The sequence below is a fragment of the Echiichthys vipera genome (assembly GCF_963691815.1).
Source record: "Echiichthys vipera genome assembly, chromosome: 2".
NCBI lineage: Eukaryota > Metazoa > Chordata > Actinopteri > Perciformes > Trachinidae > Echiichthys > Echiichthys vipera.
Genome location: NC_139827.1, coordinates 36634533 through 36651542, shown reverse-complemented (window position 1 = coordinate 36651542; position 17010 = coordinate 36634533). Strand labels below are relative to the sequence as shown.

Sequence of the window (17010 nt, the reverse complement as noted above, 5' to 3'; positions counted from 1 at the left end):
TCAAGGTGATTTTTAAAAAATATTACATGAAACTAAAATATGCGTCAAATCCTATGTCTATGGCCCTGCGCCTTTCACTGCAGGTGACTAATCTTAAATTTCTGACCCGCGCTGTCCTTATGCTAACCATGGATAAATAACCCCCAAAAAATAATCTGAGGAAACTAGTGATGGTGGACATTAATTTGTTTATGCTTGATGCAGGGTGAGAAATTAGCAAACAACAACTTTTTTTATAACAGGTAATAATAGGAATAAAATGTCAACAGTTTTGTTTATTTTCGTTCTATAATTTTACAAATGCAACAAATTATATTTTTTTGTATGAGTCACATAATTATATATAAACCTTTATAAGCTGTGACATCAAATATGTTTTGTGGCTCCAGACAAACTTTATTTGTTGGAAGAGGGGACAAAATGGCTCTTTTGATAGTAAAGGTTGCAGACCCCTGTTCTAGGGCCAGCCTTGTGCATTTGTTAGTGTGTGTGTGTGTGTGTGTGTGTGTGTGTGTGTGTGTGTGTGTGCGCGTGTGCGCGTGTGTGTAGGAGAGAGAAGAGAGCAAGAGAGAGACTCACCACTGTGACTCTGTGTAGGTCCGATCCAGCGATTTTGCCTCCTTTCTGACACTGAAAACCAACAACACAGCGACCAAACCACTGAACATGCATCCAGATACTGGAGTGATAATTCATACAACCATCAGCTGCTTTCTCTCAGTCTGAAAGTTTGGGCCATAAGCAATGAACTCTTGGTACCTCTGTTCTTGGCACCCTACCTCTTGTCTATCTGGGCCGGAAACTCAAAAGCAAGCAGATCTCTATATAAGTGCAACAATATTTTCAGATTTGCATCAACTGACCCTTCACGGCTCTTAAAGCTAAATTTCTAAATAAGGTTCTTCTATATTTTTAATTGTGCTATCATTAGATGTTTACACAGCTAACAGCCATATTTAGCATTACAAAAATGTTTTATCTGAGGCGTTCATTAATGTTAGCAGAAGTTAGCTTGGACAGAAGAAGGTCTCAAACAAAGTTAATTTTCTTGTGATTTGCTATTTCAGTGTCACAATGTTCTAGAGCATTGGTGCCAAAGTCAAGGCACAGCCCGAAGAAGTGACGTTAGATTAGATTTCTGTGCTATTCATGGATCGTCTATAAAGAACACCATGTTCGAACATAAGGATGCTCATAAGTGTACATGCTACCAGAGCACCCTGAGCCAAAGGTCGATGATCGATTTTGTGATCGTATCATCTGATCTGAGGCCGTATATTTTGGACACTTGAGTGAAGAGAAGGGCAGAGCTGTCAACTGATCACCATCTGGTGATGAGTTGGGTCAGAGGATGGGAGAAGATTCTGGACAGACCGGGTAAGCCTAAACGGGTAGTGCTGGTGAACTGGGAACATCTGGAGGAGGCCCCAGGAGAGTTCTTTAACCCACACCCCCGGCGGAGCTTTTTTAGGAAGCTGTCCAACTGAAGAAGTGGTCCTTCCGAGATATGTTATCCCTGAATACTCCGGAGGCAGCTGCAAGGCACCGACAGGCCTGAAGGGCTGCAGCCTCTCCTATGTTAGAGGCAAAGCAGCGGTTGTGGGATAAAATTATGGAAACGGACTTTCGGGCGGCAGCAAAGTGCTTCTGGAAAACCATTCGAAACGTCCAAGCTGTTAACAGTAAGGGTGGGACGCTAGTGACCTTAGCTGATGAGGTAATCGGGCGGTGAAAGGAGCACTTTGAGGAACTCCTTAATCCAACTAACACATGTGACATGTGCTTTGTGGATCTGGAGAAGGCATATGACCTGGTCCCCCGGGGGATACTGTGGGAGGTGCTGCAGGACTATGGGGTGAGGGGGTCACTTCTGAGGGCCATCCAATCTCTGTACACTCAAAGCGAGAGCTGTGTCCGGATCCTCGGCAGCTCGTTGGTGGGGAGGAATTGCAGTTTGGTCGGTTGAGGATCTCATCTCTGCATTTTGCAAAAGATGTGGTCCTGATGGTATTGTCAGTGACCTTCAGCACTCACTGGATCGGTTCACAGCCGAGTGTCAAACGGCTGAGATGAGGTTCCCCCAGGTGTTCCAGGCACGTCCAGCTGGGAGGAGGCCTCGGGGAAGACCTAGGACTAGGTGGAGAGATTATATCTACACACTGGCCTGGGAACGCCTGGGGATCCCCCAGTTAGAGTTGGTTAATGTGGCCCGGAAGTTTGGGGTCCCCTGCTGGAGTTGCTGCCCCTGCGGCTCGATCCCGGATAAGCGGTTGAAGATGAGTGAGTGAGGGACTTTCAATGTTTATAAGTCACAATGTTAAAAAGATCAGAATTAGTTTCACACAGGATTTGAACCCAAGTCTTGTGGTCGAAATTCAATTATTTAACTAATTCCATCCTTGTCCATGTGCACTTACATACGTATGCATTACTGCACTATGTTACATATATATCTGTATTGCAGACTTAATTTAATTCTTTTGAATATATTTGGAGAGCATGAAACTTTGGATTCATGGTTAATGACTAGACTGTCTGCTGTAAAGAAAAAAAAAGAGGACAAGAAAACAGTGCAGTTAGAGACAGAGCTAGACGACCGAGAAATTGATAAATTAATCCTAACATGAACAGAACATGTTATGGGCTCTGGCAGTGTTTAAAGAAAGACTCTGACAGTTTCTGCTGAGGAGGACGCACTTCCAACCGTAGAATCTAACAGACTATTTTAGAGCAGAAGCGGTAAATTATTTATAAATCAATAAATATTATTTAGCTCAATAATTACATTTTATATCAAATAATCATTTTTACATTTTTTTAAATAATTGGCTGTAGGTGTTCCATTGACAATAATGTCCAGCTCTCTCTACATTATCCCTCACATATCAGTCTGACAGAATCCTTTGGATTTAAAACAGCAGCCCTTCTTGGACATAATCTGTAATCTGCACAGTCTAAAACCTAATCTGAAAATATTTTCAGGTCACAATACTGATTGCATATGAACCTATGTGCATGTACTCACATCTCTTCTGTAGGGCTTTGACAGTTGGTCTGGTGAAGCGGACCAGTAACAGGACCAGCAGAATGCAGCAGAGCAGAGCTGTCACCACTTTGTAGGCCTGCAGGTGACCCTGTACATCAGGGAGGAGCTCAACTGGAAACACACAAACACACAGATACAGCATGCTTTTCTTTCTATCTACACATTAACACATGCAGCAGAAGCACATATTTCCATCAAACACAACTCTTTCAATCATTCATTACACAATGGAAAACTAAATATAAAATACAGCTATCCATATGAACCGGTTCAACCTTATTTTGAGCAATATGTCTGTGCTTGTTGATACTTTACAACTTACTCTAGTTATAGTTTGGGCCAAAAATGGCAAGCAAGAAGATCACAGCATGTAATGTATAGACGGTGAGCCGTTTGTGTGTGTTTGTGCTATTACTACAGTGGCGTCTCCCTCCAGTATGAGTGCTTGAAAGGGAGCTGTGATTAGAAGTGAACCTTTTCTACTTTTACCCGTTCTCTTATGCAGCATTCATTTTGACAACGATGTCTAGGAAGTCGAGAAGAACCTGTGCAATTCTCTGCTGCTCCAACAACAGTGTGAACTACACAAACCTTTACCTCATAAAGAGTGCCCCTGTCTGAGGCCGTACGGCCTACATGGATTCCCTTTCTTCCCAACAGCAACAGACGTTAAGTTTTGGTTAAGACTAGCATGCGGCTGCCTAGCTTAACACAGTGAAAAAGAGTAATGTCAGCGAAACTAACACTGCTTAGCTAGCTCATATTAGACGGCTCTATCAAGGCTGCCGTGGTCACACACAGTAAATTAACTCAATGTGGTGTTATTGTGAAATATAACGTAGGTTGCTCTAACTAGGGCAACCTAATGAGCACAATGAAAACGTCAAGTACCTGAGTTAATCAGTGATGGAGGTAAATCATTGCAAGCTCTCTTCATGAGGTAAAGGTTTGTGAAGATTGTAGAAAAGGTTCGCTTCTAATGACAGCTCCCATTCAATCGTACTCATACTGGAGGGAGACGCCAACGCAGCAGTGGGGACTTGTTCACTTCGGGTACTTTGCCCAAATCGCCTATTCTTTCCCCTAAAGATGATTTTCACTGTGCACCTGTTATACTTTTTGAGATGCCCTGTTGAAATACTGTTAAATAACTTTTCTAGGCAAGTTTTCTTCATTAATGTTGTGTTTGTGTGCATGTTTTGTGTTGTTGGCATGTAAGACCCACAGTAAGCACCTTAACAAATTCACAAATTAATCATGGTACATCTTTTGTACTGCATTCTTTCTTCCCAATAAAGAACCAATAGAATTGACTCCAAAACTCAGAAACTTTTCTTTTTAATTGTACTGTATCAGATTTTTCCACGTTGTTATCTGCTGGACAACAGTCATCTACTAGGTTTCAAACTTGTCTTTATTCATACTTTTTATATATATATACTAAATTTATTCTGAAATACTGTTATTTGTCATTGTTCAGAATTTGATAGAGAATCTCTGGAAAATCCTCAGCGACAAAGTCATGTGCAAGAAACCCACTCCAGTTAGCGAACTGTGGAAGAGACTGAAGAAGAATGGAACAAGATCTAACCAGAGCAGTGTGAGAAACTAGTAATGTCCTGTGGGCGCAGATGTGCTGAAGTCATTCAAAGCTGTGGCCTCTACACTTCTTATTTATTTTTGAATCCTAGAGCCCGGAGAAAACATTGTTGAAATCTTCTCTTCTGACACTGGTTACTGTTCTCTAATTTTGATGGGTTTTTTTCACAAAATAAAAGTTTTTGTTGAAGTTCCTTGGTTATTTAAAAACATGATAGTACAGTAGTGGTATATACGTACACAGCTTATATTCTATCAAATTCTGAACAATAAAAACAACAATATTTCAGAATAATATTTATAATTTGTTCTCTAATTTTGATCTCCAGTGTAGATTATTCAAACTGCAACTATTCTGTTTTTCCTCACTTGGAGAAAGAAGTGCTGCAGCTCTGCTCTGTTGTATCAACAATTACCCTAGGATCAATACGTCACCTCCTGAGTCTGATAAATCCCTCCGGGGTCCTTTTTTGTAATGGGAACATGCCGAGTGAGAGGACTTTAGAGAGGGCGTGCTCTGCAGCTTTCCCTGCAGCCCACTGGCAATGGTGCGTTTCCATTTAGGTCAAATATGATCTACTAGACCTCACTTCAAAAATCATCCTAACCCCACACTAATAGATGTCATACTTACTAACAGACCACACAAATGCCCTATCTCTGGGGATTTGCCCTTAATATCAATTATTATTATTATTATAAAAATAATAAGCATGTTAACCTTCAAGGTATTTTAAATGATGCCATCTCTGACATTGATAATGTCTTTTCCTTTACTGATCTTGTCTTGGCACTGGAAAGCTTCTCACAGTCTTTTAACATTATGCTGACAGACATACCCCTGATAAGAAACCTTGCTTCTCCCCACACCTGTCTAATGCCATCCACAACAGAGACATAGCCTGGTCCAAGGTTAGATCCAGTTGCACTCCAGAGGTCTGCTCAACATTTAGGCATCAAAGAAATATCTGTCTTTCTGTGTGTGATAGCTCCAGTCAATTTTGGAAACTATTGCATCACATTTGCAAAACGCATCACAGTCACCTCACGTCTCAAATCAAACAAGTATCTAGTCATATTACAGATTGATTATCTATGGCTGAAGCTCCCTCTCCTCTGGTCTCTTGTTTTGTCGGCCAGCAAATTCAGCTGTAGACAATTATATGTCCAGCGGAGGGATTCCTAAATGGATCAGCTTCTTTTTTTTCCTTTTCTTTTCTTTTAGTCTGCCAAGCAGTACTGATGTTTACGAAGCTCTGCTTAAAGGTTGAATATGGAGATTGAGCAGAACACCACCATCTAGTGTCTCAAGATCCTAGTCTCAACAACAAAAAAATAATTCCAGTAGTCACGTTGCCAGGTTGGTCAGACCCGGCCCAGCAGCCTACAGGAGACCAGAGTCATTTTGAGCCTGTTTTAACCCATAACCTCCGGAAAATCGCACCATAAAAACAAGTATTAGAGGAGTTTTACTGACAGCGTTAGCCTGTAGCGTTAGCTGTTCCAGCTAAGTAAAGATGAAAGTGATCTTAGCCATTTGGGCATGTGTTTCAATGCCGTTGAACTCCTTTCTCTCAGTCCATGAAGTGAATGCTTGGCCTATATTGCTTCTGGTTTTTGCCCGTCTCCGCTCACTCAGCTGCTGGGACAAATAACGTCCCCTTCACTGAAGCTCCGAAGCAGCTGCAGGATTGGCAAACTCTTCATTTCACCCAGTGCCAGCCTACAGTAGCTGCACCCAACAACAGACAACCCTGGCAACCAGCAACGCCCAACGCTATTGGTTGCTACAATGGAAATAGAATGGGACAAAAAGGCAATGTACAACCTGTCAAAATTAAAAAAAAATATTAATTCGAAGTTAATAGGTATAATAGGTAATATTTTAATTTCATACCCCAAAAAAACACCACGAATCTTAAGAGACATCTCAGGTCATCCCATAATGAAATTAACGATACTCTCTGTTTTAGAAAGCTAAAGCAACATGCCAACTCATGAGGCTACGTGTCGGATTTTAACACTAGCTTTAGACGTAAGCCACTGGAGTTGAGAACAAATATGTGTGACTAGCATGTGTATGTATATTTGTTTGTGAGAGAGTGTAACGTGGGTTAACGTGTGTGAGAGTGTGATATGAGAGGCCGTTTAGGAAATAATTCATATTTGCTCTCACATATAGTCACATACACATACTCTCTTACATACACTACTATTGTCACACACACTACTATAGTTACACACACACACACTTACTATCATACTCTCTTACAAACACTACTATAGTCACACACACTGACTATCATACTCCCTCACATACACTACTATAGTCACACACACTTACTATCATACTCTCTTACATACACTACTATAGTCACACACACTTACTGTCATACTCTCTTACAAACATTATTATACTCAAAATTACTAAAACAGGAATTTAGTTTGTTTAAACAGGAAATAGTATAAAGCCTCATTCTTTAATTGGTGCACAGCTCTGGGAGCTTACTGCGGAGATGTGTGGAAGAACTGAAATCAAGATGGCAACTTTATAAGTACAACTTTATAATTTTGTAAATTGCTGCAGTTGCAAATCTGATTTTTCCACTAATTTGCCTTCTTTTTCAAAGTAACTTTTTGTTAGCATTAAATGGTAATGAGGAGAGTATGAGGATTTTTTTCACTAATGCAATGAGGTGCCTTCAGCACATTGCAAGGGAAACTGACAGAGGTGGATGTGACATCATGATTTTGGATCGGTTATTCTTTGAGCTTAATGGATATGCACGGGCAATTTTGTTCCCTAGCAAGCAGTTTGAAGGAGGTGTCAATCAAGAGAACTTTGTAACACTGGAGGCCCTACATTTATGTTTTTGTTTCATTATGAATTCATTTCAAAACTCAAGATCACTGCAAATGAGCCAAAGGGAAATGCTGACCTCAAGGGGCCCACCAACAATAATAACTGGCCGTCCTGGTAGCCCACAATACAATATTCTACCTGAACAAATTACCTACTGTTCAGCTGGCAAAGAATAGCTTTATGCTTTGGTATCAATAGGAGGACATTGTACAGCCACATACAAAATCTTCATTTTGGATCACTGGCCTGCACAAAAATTGTCTGCTATATCTTGGGTGATATAGTCCGTTACATTCTTCAAACAACTCCAAATGCTAGAGAAAGATATACATGAAAGCCATAGATCAAGGAACATCTGTTTACAGTGGTGCCGTCTAAGACATTGCCTGCAAGAACTTGATACTATAGGACGTCGCTGTGCAATTCGGCAAAGAATATACAGTATAATGTCCAAACTCCCAATCAACTGTGAGTATTTTGGTTGTTACTCAAAACATTTTATTTATTACTCAGCACTTGTTATTAATTTCTAACTAAGTAATTTGTAACACAGCTCATTATATAAGTTTCCCATTACTCCTTAAACTCCTTAGAGGATATTAATAGACTTTGTCATATTTGAAAAGTGTTCAATTCAATTCAAAAAATTTTATTTGTCCCCGGGGGGACAAAGTGTGTCATTCTTTCAAGCTTGCTTGCTGCAGGTCAACATGCATACAAAAACTAGTAGCCCAATGTAGGTAGGCCTAATTGCAGTGTACAATTAACAATCAGCCAGAAAACGAAGGCTAACAGGATGTTTTATGAAAAAGTTACTGTAAGTGATTAGTTGTATTATGGGGAAAAGTAATATTACAGTATTAGTAGCTGTAATGGTGGGTGTCATCAATTTGAGCTGCAAGATTGAGGAGGACTTCTCGTGCTAATTCTGTGTTCGTTTGTTCAGATACACTGTTGCGTGAAATAGAGAAGAAATAAATATCAATAAAGTGTTACAATTATCTAGTTTTATGGATAAAATGTGATAAAACAATCAAAGTTGGTTTCTTCAAACATAGCCACTGGATCTTCAGTGTTAGTAAAATGTATCACTATGGCAAACTAAAATTGATCGGAACAGAAAGTAGTGTTTGATAAAAAATAATTTATTATGTAGAATGAAAATCAGGTCTTGTCCTCGTCAAAAACTAGCTATCAATGGCACGGTTATCTACTGTAGATGTATAACAAATACAAATTTGCATCTCTTAACCATCTGAAGCATCTAGCTTCTAGCATAAATGTTCATGAAGAAACTAATTCAAAAATATGTGATTCATGGGCTACAAACATATGACTCTCAAGACTAGCCATTATAACCTGGATAAGATCCTCTTCATCAGAAAAGAGGTCTGGGGTTGAACCCATGATGGACAGGTAGGCAGCATAGTGGTCAGTCCTCCCTGCAACACCACAAGCACTGGGTGCTTCAGGTGGTTCAGTTTCAGTCACAACATCACTCCATGCTTGTGGTGCATAGAGCAGTGTAGCTGTTGAGGTGGTGTCACTGGATGCATGTGGGGTGGCAGGAGGCTAAGTTGAAACTTGGTTTCCCCTGGACCGTCACACAGTCATCTGAATCTATGCTGTCAAACTAAAACAACAAAAATACAAAATGTTGGGAGTTATTCTTAAAAATGACAACTGAGTGCTTTCTGGATAAGCATTCATTTTAAATCCCTTACCTGAAATGGAAGATCCCTTCCTAGCCGTATGTACAACGCTTTTGCTTTAAACACTTTATGGATAATGAAGCCATTCAACCTTCGCGCAGCTTTGGTGTCACATGCCATCAACAGTTCAACACTGGGAAAATAATAAAAGTAGAATAAAGAAAAATATAAAGAAATAATCAATTGCAAGGCCAGTTTCAATCCATGATGTATCAAAAATTCAAATAATATAATACCTGACATCCTCTGGAATTTTGTTTTGGAATGCCTCTCGAATCTCTGCAATGACTGTCCTGTTGTCCCACATTTTCCTAATCTCAAAGGTGCTTAGAATTAAGCAATTCTCATGAAGTTTTCTTTTTGTTTTGTGTTTACAAACTTCATCCCATGCAGAATAGGCTAGCAGGGTGACGTCTTTGTTGAAACTGGAATGGTGCTGGGTGTTGGCCTGAAAGAAAAAAAAAGAAGAGGGCACTCTAATTGCTTGTTGTCAGTAAGCCAATGTTTTTGTTTGTTTTTGTACATGTGAAATTGGTGAATAATTTCATCTTAATATGGGTAAGTTTATGTTTCACTTTCAGATGAGTGCCTGGAAGTGGAGCAATTCTAAAGCCTGGAATACACTGTACGATTTTGTAAACGTTCCTGTTTAATGCCTAATCTAAAGTAGCAAGTAAAGTAAGTAAATCTGCTGTGATGTGAGGCACAAGCTCAGGATTTCTCTGCTCACACTGTACAGCCTGATCTTCGGGTACGACCTGAGTGCTCACACTGGCATTAAACAGGAACGTTTGCAAAACCATACCCTGTATTCCAGGCTTTAGAATCGCTCCACTTCCAGGCAATCATATATGGTAAACACATGGTGGTATATACCGGGGGTATAGCCGTACTCTTTTCGAAGCAGAAAATGAGAGCGACGTAATTCTTGTTTTAATGAAAGCGGGACACTTAAGCCTTTGCTTTATTTACATCGAAGCCGAGCAATCAAGCCGGTAGGATTGGGTGTAATCATAAAACCACCCTCCGCTGATAGATTTTTAACCACTTCCTTAAAAACTGTGCACGACCGGGAGGAGGTTTACCACAGCAAACCAGGCTTGCATGGTTGCCCTTGTGTGATAGGCTACTAGCTCAAAGTTTAAATGTGGCAGCAAAAACATTGCTGATCTGTGAAAGTAGACCTAGACACCCAAACAGACCCACGTGAACCCGAGTACGTACTCTTAATGTTACTAAGCAGTCCATAAGGCTCAATTGAAATTGACATTACCTCCTCCTTGCTCTGCTGGAAGCCCATCCGCCAAAGTACTGTTGTGTTTGAAATCGAGGTTGATCTGCTTGGTTGCCATTAGCTTGAGAGGATCCGCTCTGCCCTGATACACCTGATGCTCAGGTCTGAAGACCCGCCGCATTTCCTCATCGACCGCGCTACGTGAGGGCTGTTGATTACGGTTCGGCATTTCCGACATTGTGGTTATCACATTGGAATGAGTTAGAATGTTATTTAAAAGTCCAATTGCCTCATTGACATGCCCCCGGTCGACCATTTCCACATGTTAACATCCATGCAAATTGGTCATCTTAGAGGAGGCGGGACATTGTCCTTGGGATCCCGCTGGAGAGACACATCCGTTACCTACACCCGTGATGAGCCAATCAAAAACTGAAAATTCAAGTTGACTTCCATTTCAATCAAACTCTCTCACACATACTACTATACTCACACACATCACATATTATCCCCGCATACATTCACTATTATGTTGTTCCATCCATAAAAGCGTTTAAGAGAGTATGATAGTATGTGTGTGTGACTAAAGTAGTGTATGTAAGAGAGTATGATAGTATGTGTGTGTGATTATAGTAGTGTTTGTGAGAGAGTATGATGTAACATGGGAGAGCAAATATGAATTATTTCTTAAACTGCCTCTCATAGTGTGAAGTGGGTTTTTAGTTCCTACCTGACTGACTCACTCTATGTAGTGAGTGTACTAAGCATCCCTTGTTGGCCAAATACTTTCACTAGTTTTGTTATTCACATAGCAATCACACTGAACTGAATTTGGCATCAACATGACTTTGAATAACTTCTTCTAGACCGGTACACTTATGTAAACAAAAGATATTTGCATTGGTTTGACTAAAACTAATAAAAACTAAAATGACAGTTTGACACAAAGACTAGACTAAAACTTAAAGTAAAACGGGCCACCAAAAACAAAACTACTTATCACATCCTCCAGGTCATTTGTATCTGCAAATGGATCCCTCACAAAGCAACTCTCGCAATATGAGCTGACGTGTTACGGCGAGTGTATTGCGTGATTTCCGGTGCTTGTGTGTGTTGGTCACTCGTTGTTTCACTGTTTGCTGCTCTCACTAAATTCAGCTGTTTTTGCTATAATATTCACCACAGCGCCTAACTACCGCTTAACATCCAGTAGTTCTTCTCTCCTGCTCTCTCTTGCTCAGAGTGTCTTATGTTTAGCTACTCCTCTGCGTCCTTTAGTAATAATGATAAATGTGTAATTCATTTGTAGCGCTGGAGGTGAGGCTCAGTGAGTTAGAGGCACGACTCTGCACCATGGAAGCTCAGTCTAACCGGGCATTCACACCAAAAGCGATGGAGGCGATGAAAGTGTCAAGCTGCCATTCAAAATCAATGTAAATGACACAATGACAAGCGATGTCACTTTGGGCGATGCGTTCCGAGTGTCAAGAGTGATGCGATGAAGCATCCATCACCACTTTTTTTTTTTTTTTGATGACATTTTAGGGGAAGCTGAGCTTCCCTTGCCAGTCGCCAGTGGCTCTTTTGCACAATTTCAGCTTCTTTACTATTCTTTTCAAATTGTAAGCTTTTTCATACTTTTGCAAATACTCAGCTTTTTAATATTCTTTTCAAATATTCAGCTGTTTCATATTTTTGCACATATTCAGCTTTTGAAAATTATTTTCAAATATTCAGCTTTTTCATATTTTTACACATATTCAGCTTTTTAATATTCTGTTTAAATATTCAGCTTTTTCATACTTTTGCACATATTCGGCTTTTAATATTATTTTCAAATATTCAGCTTTTCTATACTTTTGCACATATTCAGCTTTTGAACATTCCTTTCAAATATTCAGCTTTTTATATTTTTGCAAACATTAAGCTTAAAAATTTCAGCATTTAAGCATTACCACACATTTTCCGCAGGGAATGCATTTTCTAGTTTTTTTTCCACAATTATTACATATGTTTTTTGGCTCTTCACTACTTCAACAAACCTTAAGCTGCCATAACTATTCAACTATCAAAATGTTCTTTTGTGTTCAACCTTTTTTTTTTTTTTTACCTTTTCTACTTTTTCATATATTCAGCTTTTTCAGATTTTTCTTTTATAATGTAAGATGGAGAGAATGTTCAAATCCTCTAAAACATACTCCACTGGGAATTGTGGAAATGGGAACTTCCACAAATTTTCAGCTACAGACTAAATTTTAAACAGCCTTAAAGACTTTGAACTATTCAATTTCGAACCAGATTCTTTATATCTTTTACAGTTTTTAAATGATCGCCTTTGAAAATGATGTTTTCCGACTTTTTTGAGTTTTCAATAGGCGTGTATTGGCCGGAATGTTCTGCCACAGAGCATGAACGAGTCTCAACCGTCAACAGAGAGAGAAACAGAAAAAAAATCTCTCCTAAACTGCTATGATCTCCACAATTTTTACTCTTCCTACATCAATTTGACATTAAAATGTAGGAAAACTTGTGCCCTTTCTAAAGATGTAGCTTTGGAAGCAATCAGACTCGTATATTCGGCACAGTGAGCCTCCAAGTGACAGAAAGTCAACCAACTGCTGCATTGACTCCAGTAGTTATGGAACAAAAGTTGATCAGTTTCCGGGTCCTTGTAAAAACGTCTCTCACGCTCACAGTTTTTGGACTAATCACACAAATTTTACACACATTGTCCAACAGGGTGTCTTCACTCTCACCACCAGAGATCTAAGCACTCAGACTTAGGGTCTGAGTTTGAGAGGTACGCTCCAATACATTTTTTTATCAGTTTCTCTCTGCCCCATGGGTCAAAGAACATTATGTTGCCATAGCGATGTCAGTGCTCCCAACAATTATGGTGGTAAATATGAAGTTGAATTAGTAACATGCATTAATGAGACATGGATGATACAGGTAGAGAGGATAGATGGTCAGAGTATCAGGAACAGAAATATCCCCCAGCAAACTAGGTCTATAGCTGCCGAAATAAGCATAACACAATCAGATAAGGTAGCGTAGATGCAGGCTCTAAGAGAAATTGAATGCCAATAACAACATAGCTAAGGACTCGTAAGCCCTAGTTGTAAGCTTTATCAAAGAGGAAAGTTTTAAGTTTACTCTTAAATAACGGAAACTGACCAAGAAGAACTCTGTAGGTAAGGAGAAGGATTTTAAATTCTATTCTAGATTTTACAGTTAGCCAGTGCAAAGAAGCTAATACAGGAGAAATGTGTTCTCTTCGATTTGTTTTAGTGAGTACTCTAGCTGCAGCATTTTGGACCAATTGGAGACTCTTAACATACTTAGCAGCCTGATAATAAGGAGTTGCAATAGTCCAGCCTAGAAGTAAGAAATTCATGGACTAGTTTTTCTGCATCTTTCTGAGACGCAATGTTCCTAATTTTCGCAATATTACGCAGGTGAAAATAAGCAGTCCTTGTCGTAAGTTTTATGTGAGAATCGAAGTACATCAAAGATAACAACCAGATTCCTTATTGTGGTGCGTTCTGGAGGCCTTTGAGGCCAAGTACAATAACTTCAGTTTTATCTGAGTTTAACATCAGAAAATTGCAGGTCATCCAGCTTTTTATTTCCTCAATGCACATTTGAAGTTTATCTAACTCATGGGTGTCAAAGTCAAGGCCCGCGGGCCAGATTCGGCCCGCCAATGAATTATCTTGGCCCCCGGGATGATATTTGATTAGTATTAGAACCAGCCCACACGCCACAGCCGCCTGCTGGTGGTTTTCACGCAAAAAACTACATTACCCACAATGCAACGGTAGCCCGCGAGCTCACTGTAGCGCCGCAAGTGGGCCGCCCCTTTTCAATATTCTTAAGCATTCAGGGCAGATGTCAACGTTCAGCACCCCCCCAATAATGGCTAAACGGAAGGTGGACGATGAGAACAGGGTGTTTTAAGGTCGGTGGGAGGCAGAGCACATGTTCACGGAGGTAAAAGGCAAAGCTGTGTGTCTTTATCTTGATATTAAGGAACACATTTTATTTTTGAAGGACATTTTCTTTTTTGCTGTTTGCCTGTTGAAAATGTTTTCCTTGAAATAACTAAAGTCATAAGAAAATATTGCTTTATTCATTTAATGTAAAGGATACAGATGTGTTTTCTCTTTGAAGGAAGTTTGTTTTTGTCTGTGAGCCTGTTGAAAAATGTTTTCACCTGAGATTACTGCTGGAGCCATACAAAAATATTATTAACATATTATATATATTATTAATTGAATTATTAAATAAAATACGGTACACTGTGTTAGGACTTGGTTCAATAGGTTATATGCAATCATTTTAATATGTTTTAATAAACATTGAACCAGTCCGGCCCTCGGCTTGTAGCAAATTTGTTTTTTTGGCCCTCTGATGTATTTGACTTTGACATCCCTGATCTAACTGATCGGTTTCTTGTGGTTTGATCGACAAATAAAATTGTGTATCATCAGCATAACAATGAAAATGTATGCTTCCTTATAAATTTCCTAAGGGAAGCATATACAGTATAAGGTGAATAAAATCGGTCCAAGGACAGAACTCTGCGGAGTTCTGTGACTGACTTTAGTGCGCATGGAGGATTTGTCATTAACATGTACAAACTGACATCTATCTGATAAATAAGACTAAAACCAGCTTAATGCGGTTCCTTTAATGCCAATTATATGCTCCAGTCTCTGTAGCAGGATGCAATGGTCAATAGTGTCAAAGGCAGCACTAAGATCTAGTAAAACAAGTATAGAGACAAGTCCTTTATCTGAAGCTATTAGAAGGTCATTAGACATTTTTACCAGTGCTGTCTCAGTGCTATGATTTTCTCTAAATCCTGACTGGAAGTCCTGAAGTGACTCATTATTATGTAAGAAGTCAAACAGCTGATTGGCGACTAATTTCTCGAGGATTTTAGAGAGAAAAGGAAGGTCAGACATAGGTCTATAGTTGGCTAGAACCTCAGGATCAAGACAGGGATTTTTGAGAATAGGTTTAATTACAGCTACTTTAAAAGACTGTGTTACATAACCTGCTGATAAAGACATATTAATCATATCTAATACAAATGCTGAATAAAGGTAAAACTTCTTTAAGTAAACTAGTTGGAATAGAGTCTAGGAGACAAGTAGAAGGCTTTGATGCCGAAATAGTAAAGTTTAATTTGTTAAGGTCAACAGTGGTATATCATGTTCACCTATTGGCGTGCACGCACGCGTGCGGGGTGTCGCGCACGGTCCATTTAATAGTGTGTGTTATAGTATGTTGTATAGATATAAATAGTTTATGTTTTAACTATGGTGGTTTTTGTGGGCGGCCCTTTTGTTAATGTATTTTCTGAGCGTCTGTCTGTCTGTCTGTGCGTGATCCTGCTTGTGTGACTGTGTTGACACAGCACATGCGTGGTAAGGCTCCTGGTTTTTTTTTGGTTTTTTTGTTTTTTAAGTATAGGTCTTTTTACATAAGTTGATGTTTCCTGACATGTTTTAATGTGAGGGTTTTACTGAATCCTTATGGTGTAAATAATGGGAATGGGTTAGAGTTGTGTTTAAAAAAAAATTGTAAGACCATGTTTTCATGTATAATAGGATAGATGCTAATGTAGTGTTTTTAAATAGAGGTTTTAAGTTAAAATTGAGATGGGCAGAGTTACAAAAAAAATTAGCAGGATTGTATATAGATGAGAATGTAAGTCTATTTTAAAATAAAAAAGTATGCCAGAGTACTATATGAAGTGGTGTTTTACAATCAAATTTAGTTAAAACATTTGTGTCTATATGAGTAGAGATTTAGTCAAAATAGTTTTTTTTTTATTTCTGTCTCTTGTGATTTAGTTTAAATTAGTGTTGTTTAAACAAGAAGAGATATAGTCAAAATAGTATTTTCTCTTAGAGGCTGTGTTTTCTTGTTAATTTTTTCTCATTAGAGATTTGTGTGTGTGTGTGGGGGGGGGGTGTTGTAGTGTTTTACAGATTTCTTATCATTATAAGTTTTTAATCTTAATCTGTGGGGGTCTCGAAAAGGATACATCAGAGAGAGCAGTGAACCACCTCTACAGACACGTCTTCCATAGCCTTATTTGGGCATAGAAAGTGTGTGTGTGTGTGTGTGGGGGGGGGGGGGGGGGGGGGGTGTCAACGCCTTGATGGAGTGGTGTTTCCCCTGAGCGACTATATAGCGGGGGTGATTGAAGCAATTATTTTGCAAAATAACGATTGCGAGACAAAGGCTGCATTACATTTGAGCAATTTTTTTCTTCTATTCTACAGTCCCTTGTGAAAATAATGCCAAGGACATGGGTGACATAGGTACTTATAGCAGTGTCTTGACGCCAAAATACCGTTTAAACCTTGTTGATGCTGAGATTCTTATGGCACCTAAAAAGATAAGGGGAGTTCCTAAAAACCTGGCAGAATTTTTGGATCAAAAAGCATTGTCTCCAATGTATGAATGAGATGTTGCAGACTTTAGGGTGGCTGTTTTTTTTTAACAGTGAGCAGTATACCTGTATTTAAGAAAGGCTGAT

General features: G+C 39.3%; 1 protein-coding gene across 1 annotated transcript in view; it reads right to left on the bottom strand.

Annotated features, from left to right (window-relative positions):
* The window catches only part of cd5 (CD5 molecule), a 38003-nt gene that overhangs the window by 2273 nt on the left and 18720 nt on the right, over positions 1-17010 (bottom strand). The window contains exons 2-3 of the mRNA XM_083935619.1: positions 3026-3157; positions 580-630 (exon numbers count right to left, since the gene is read on the bottom strand). Coding sequence (XP_083791745.1) covers positions 580-630; positions 3026-3157 — 183 coding nt within the window. The remainder of the gene's footprint in view (positions 1-579; positions 631-3025; positions 3158-17010) is intronic.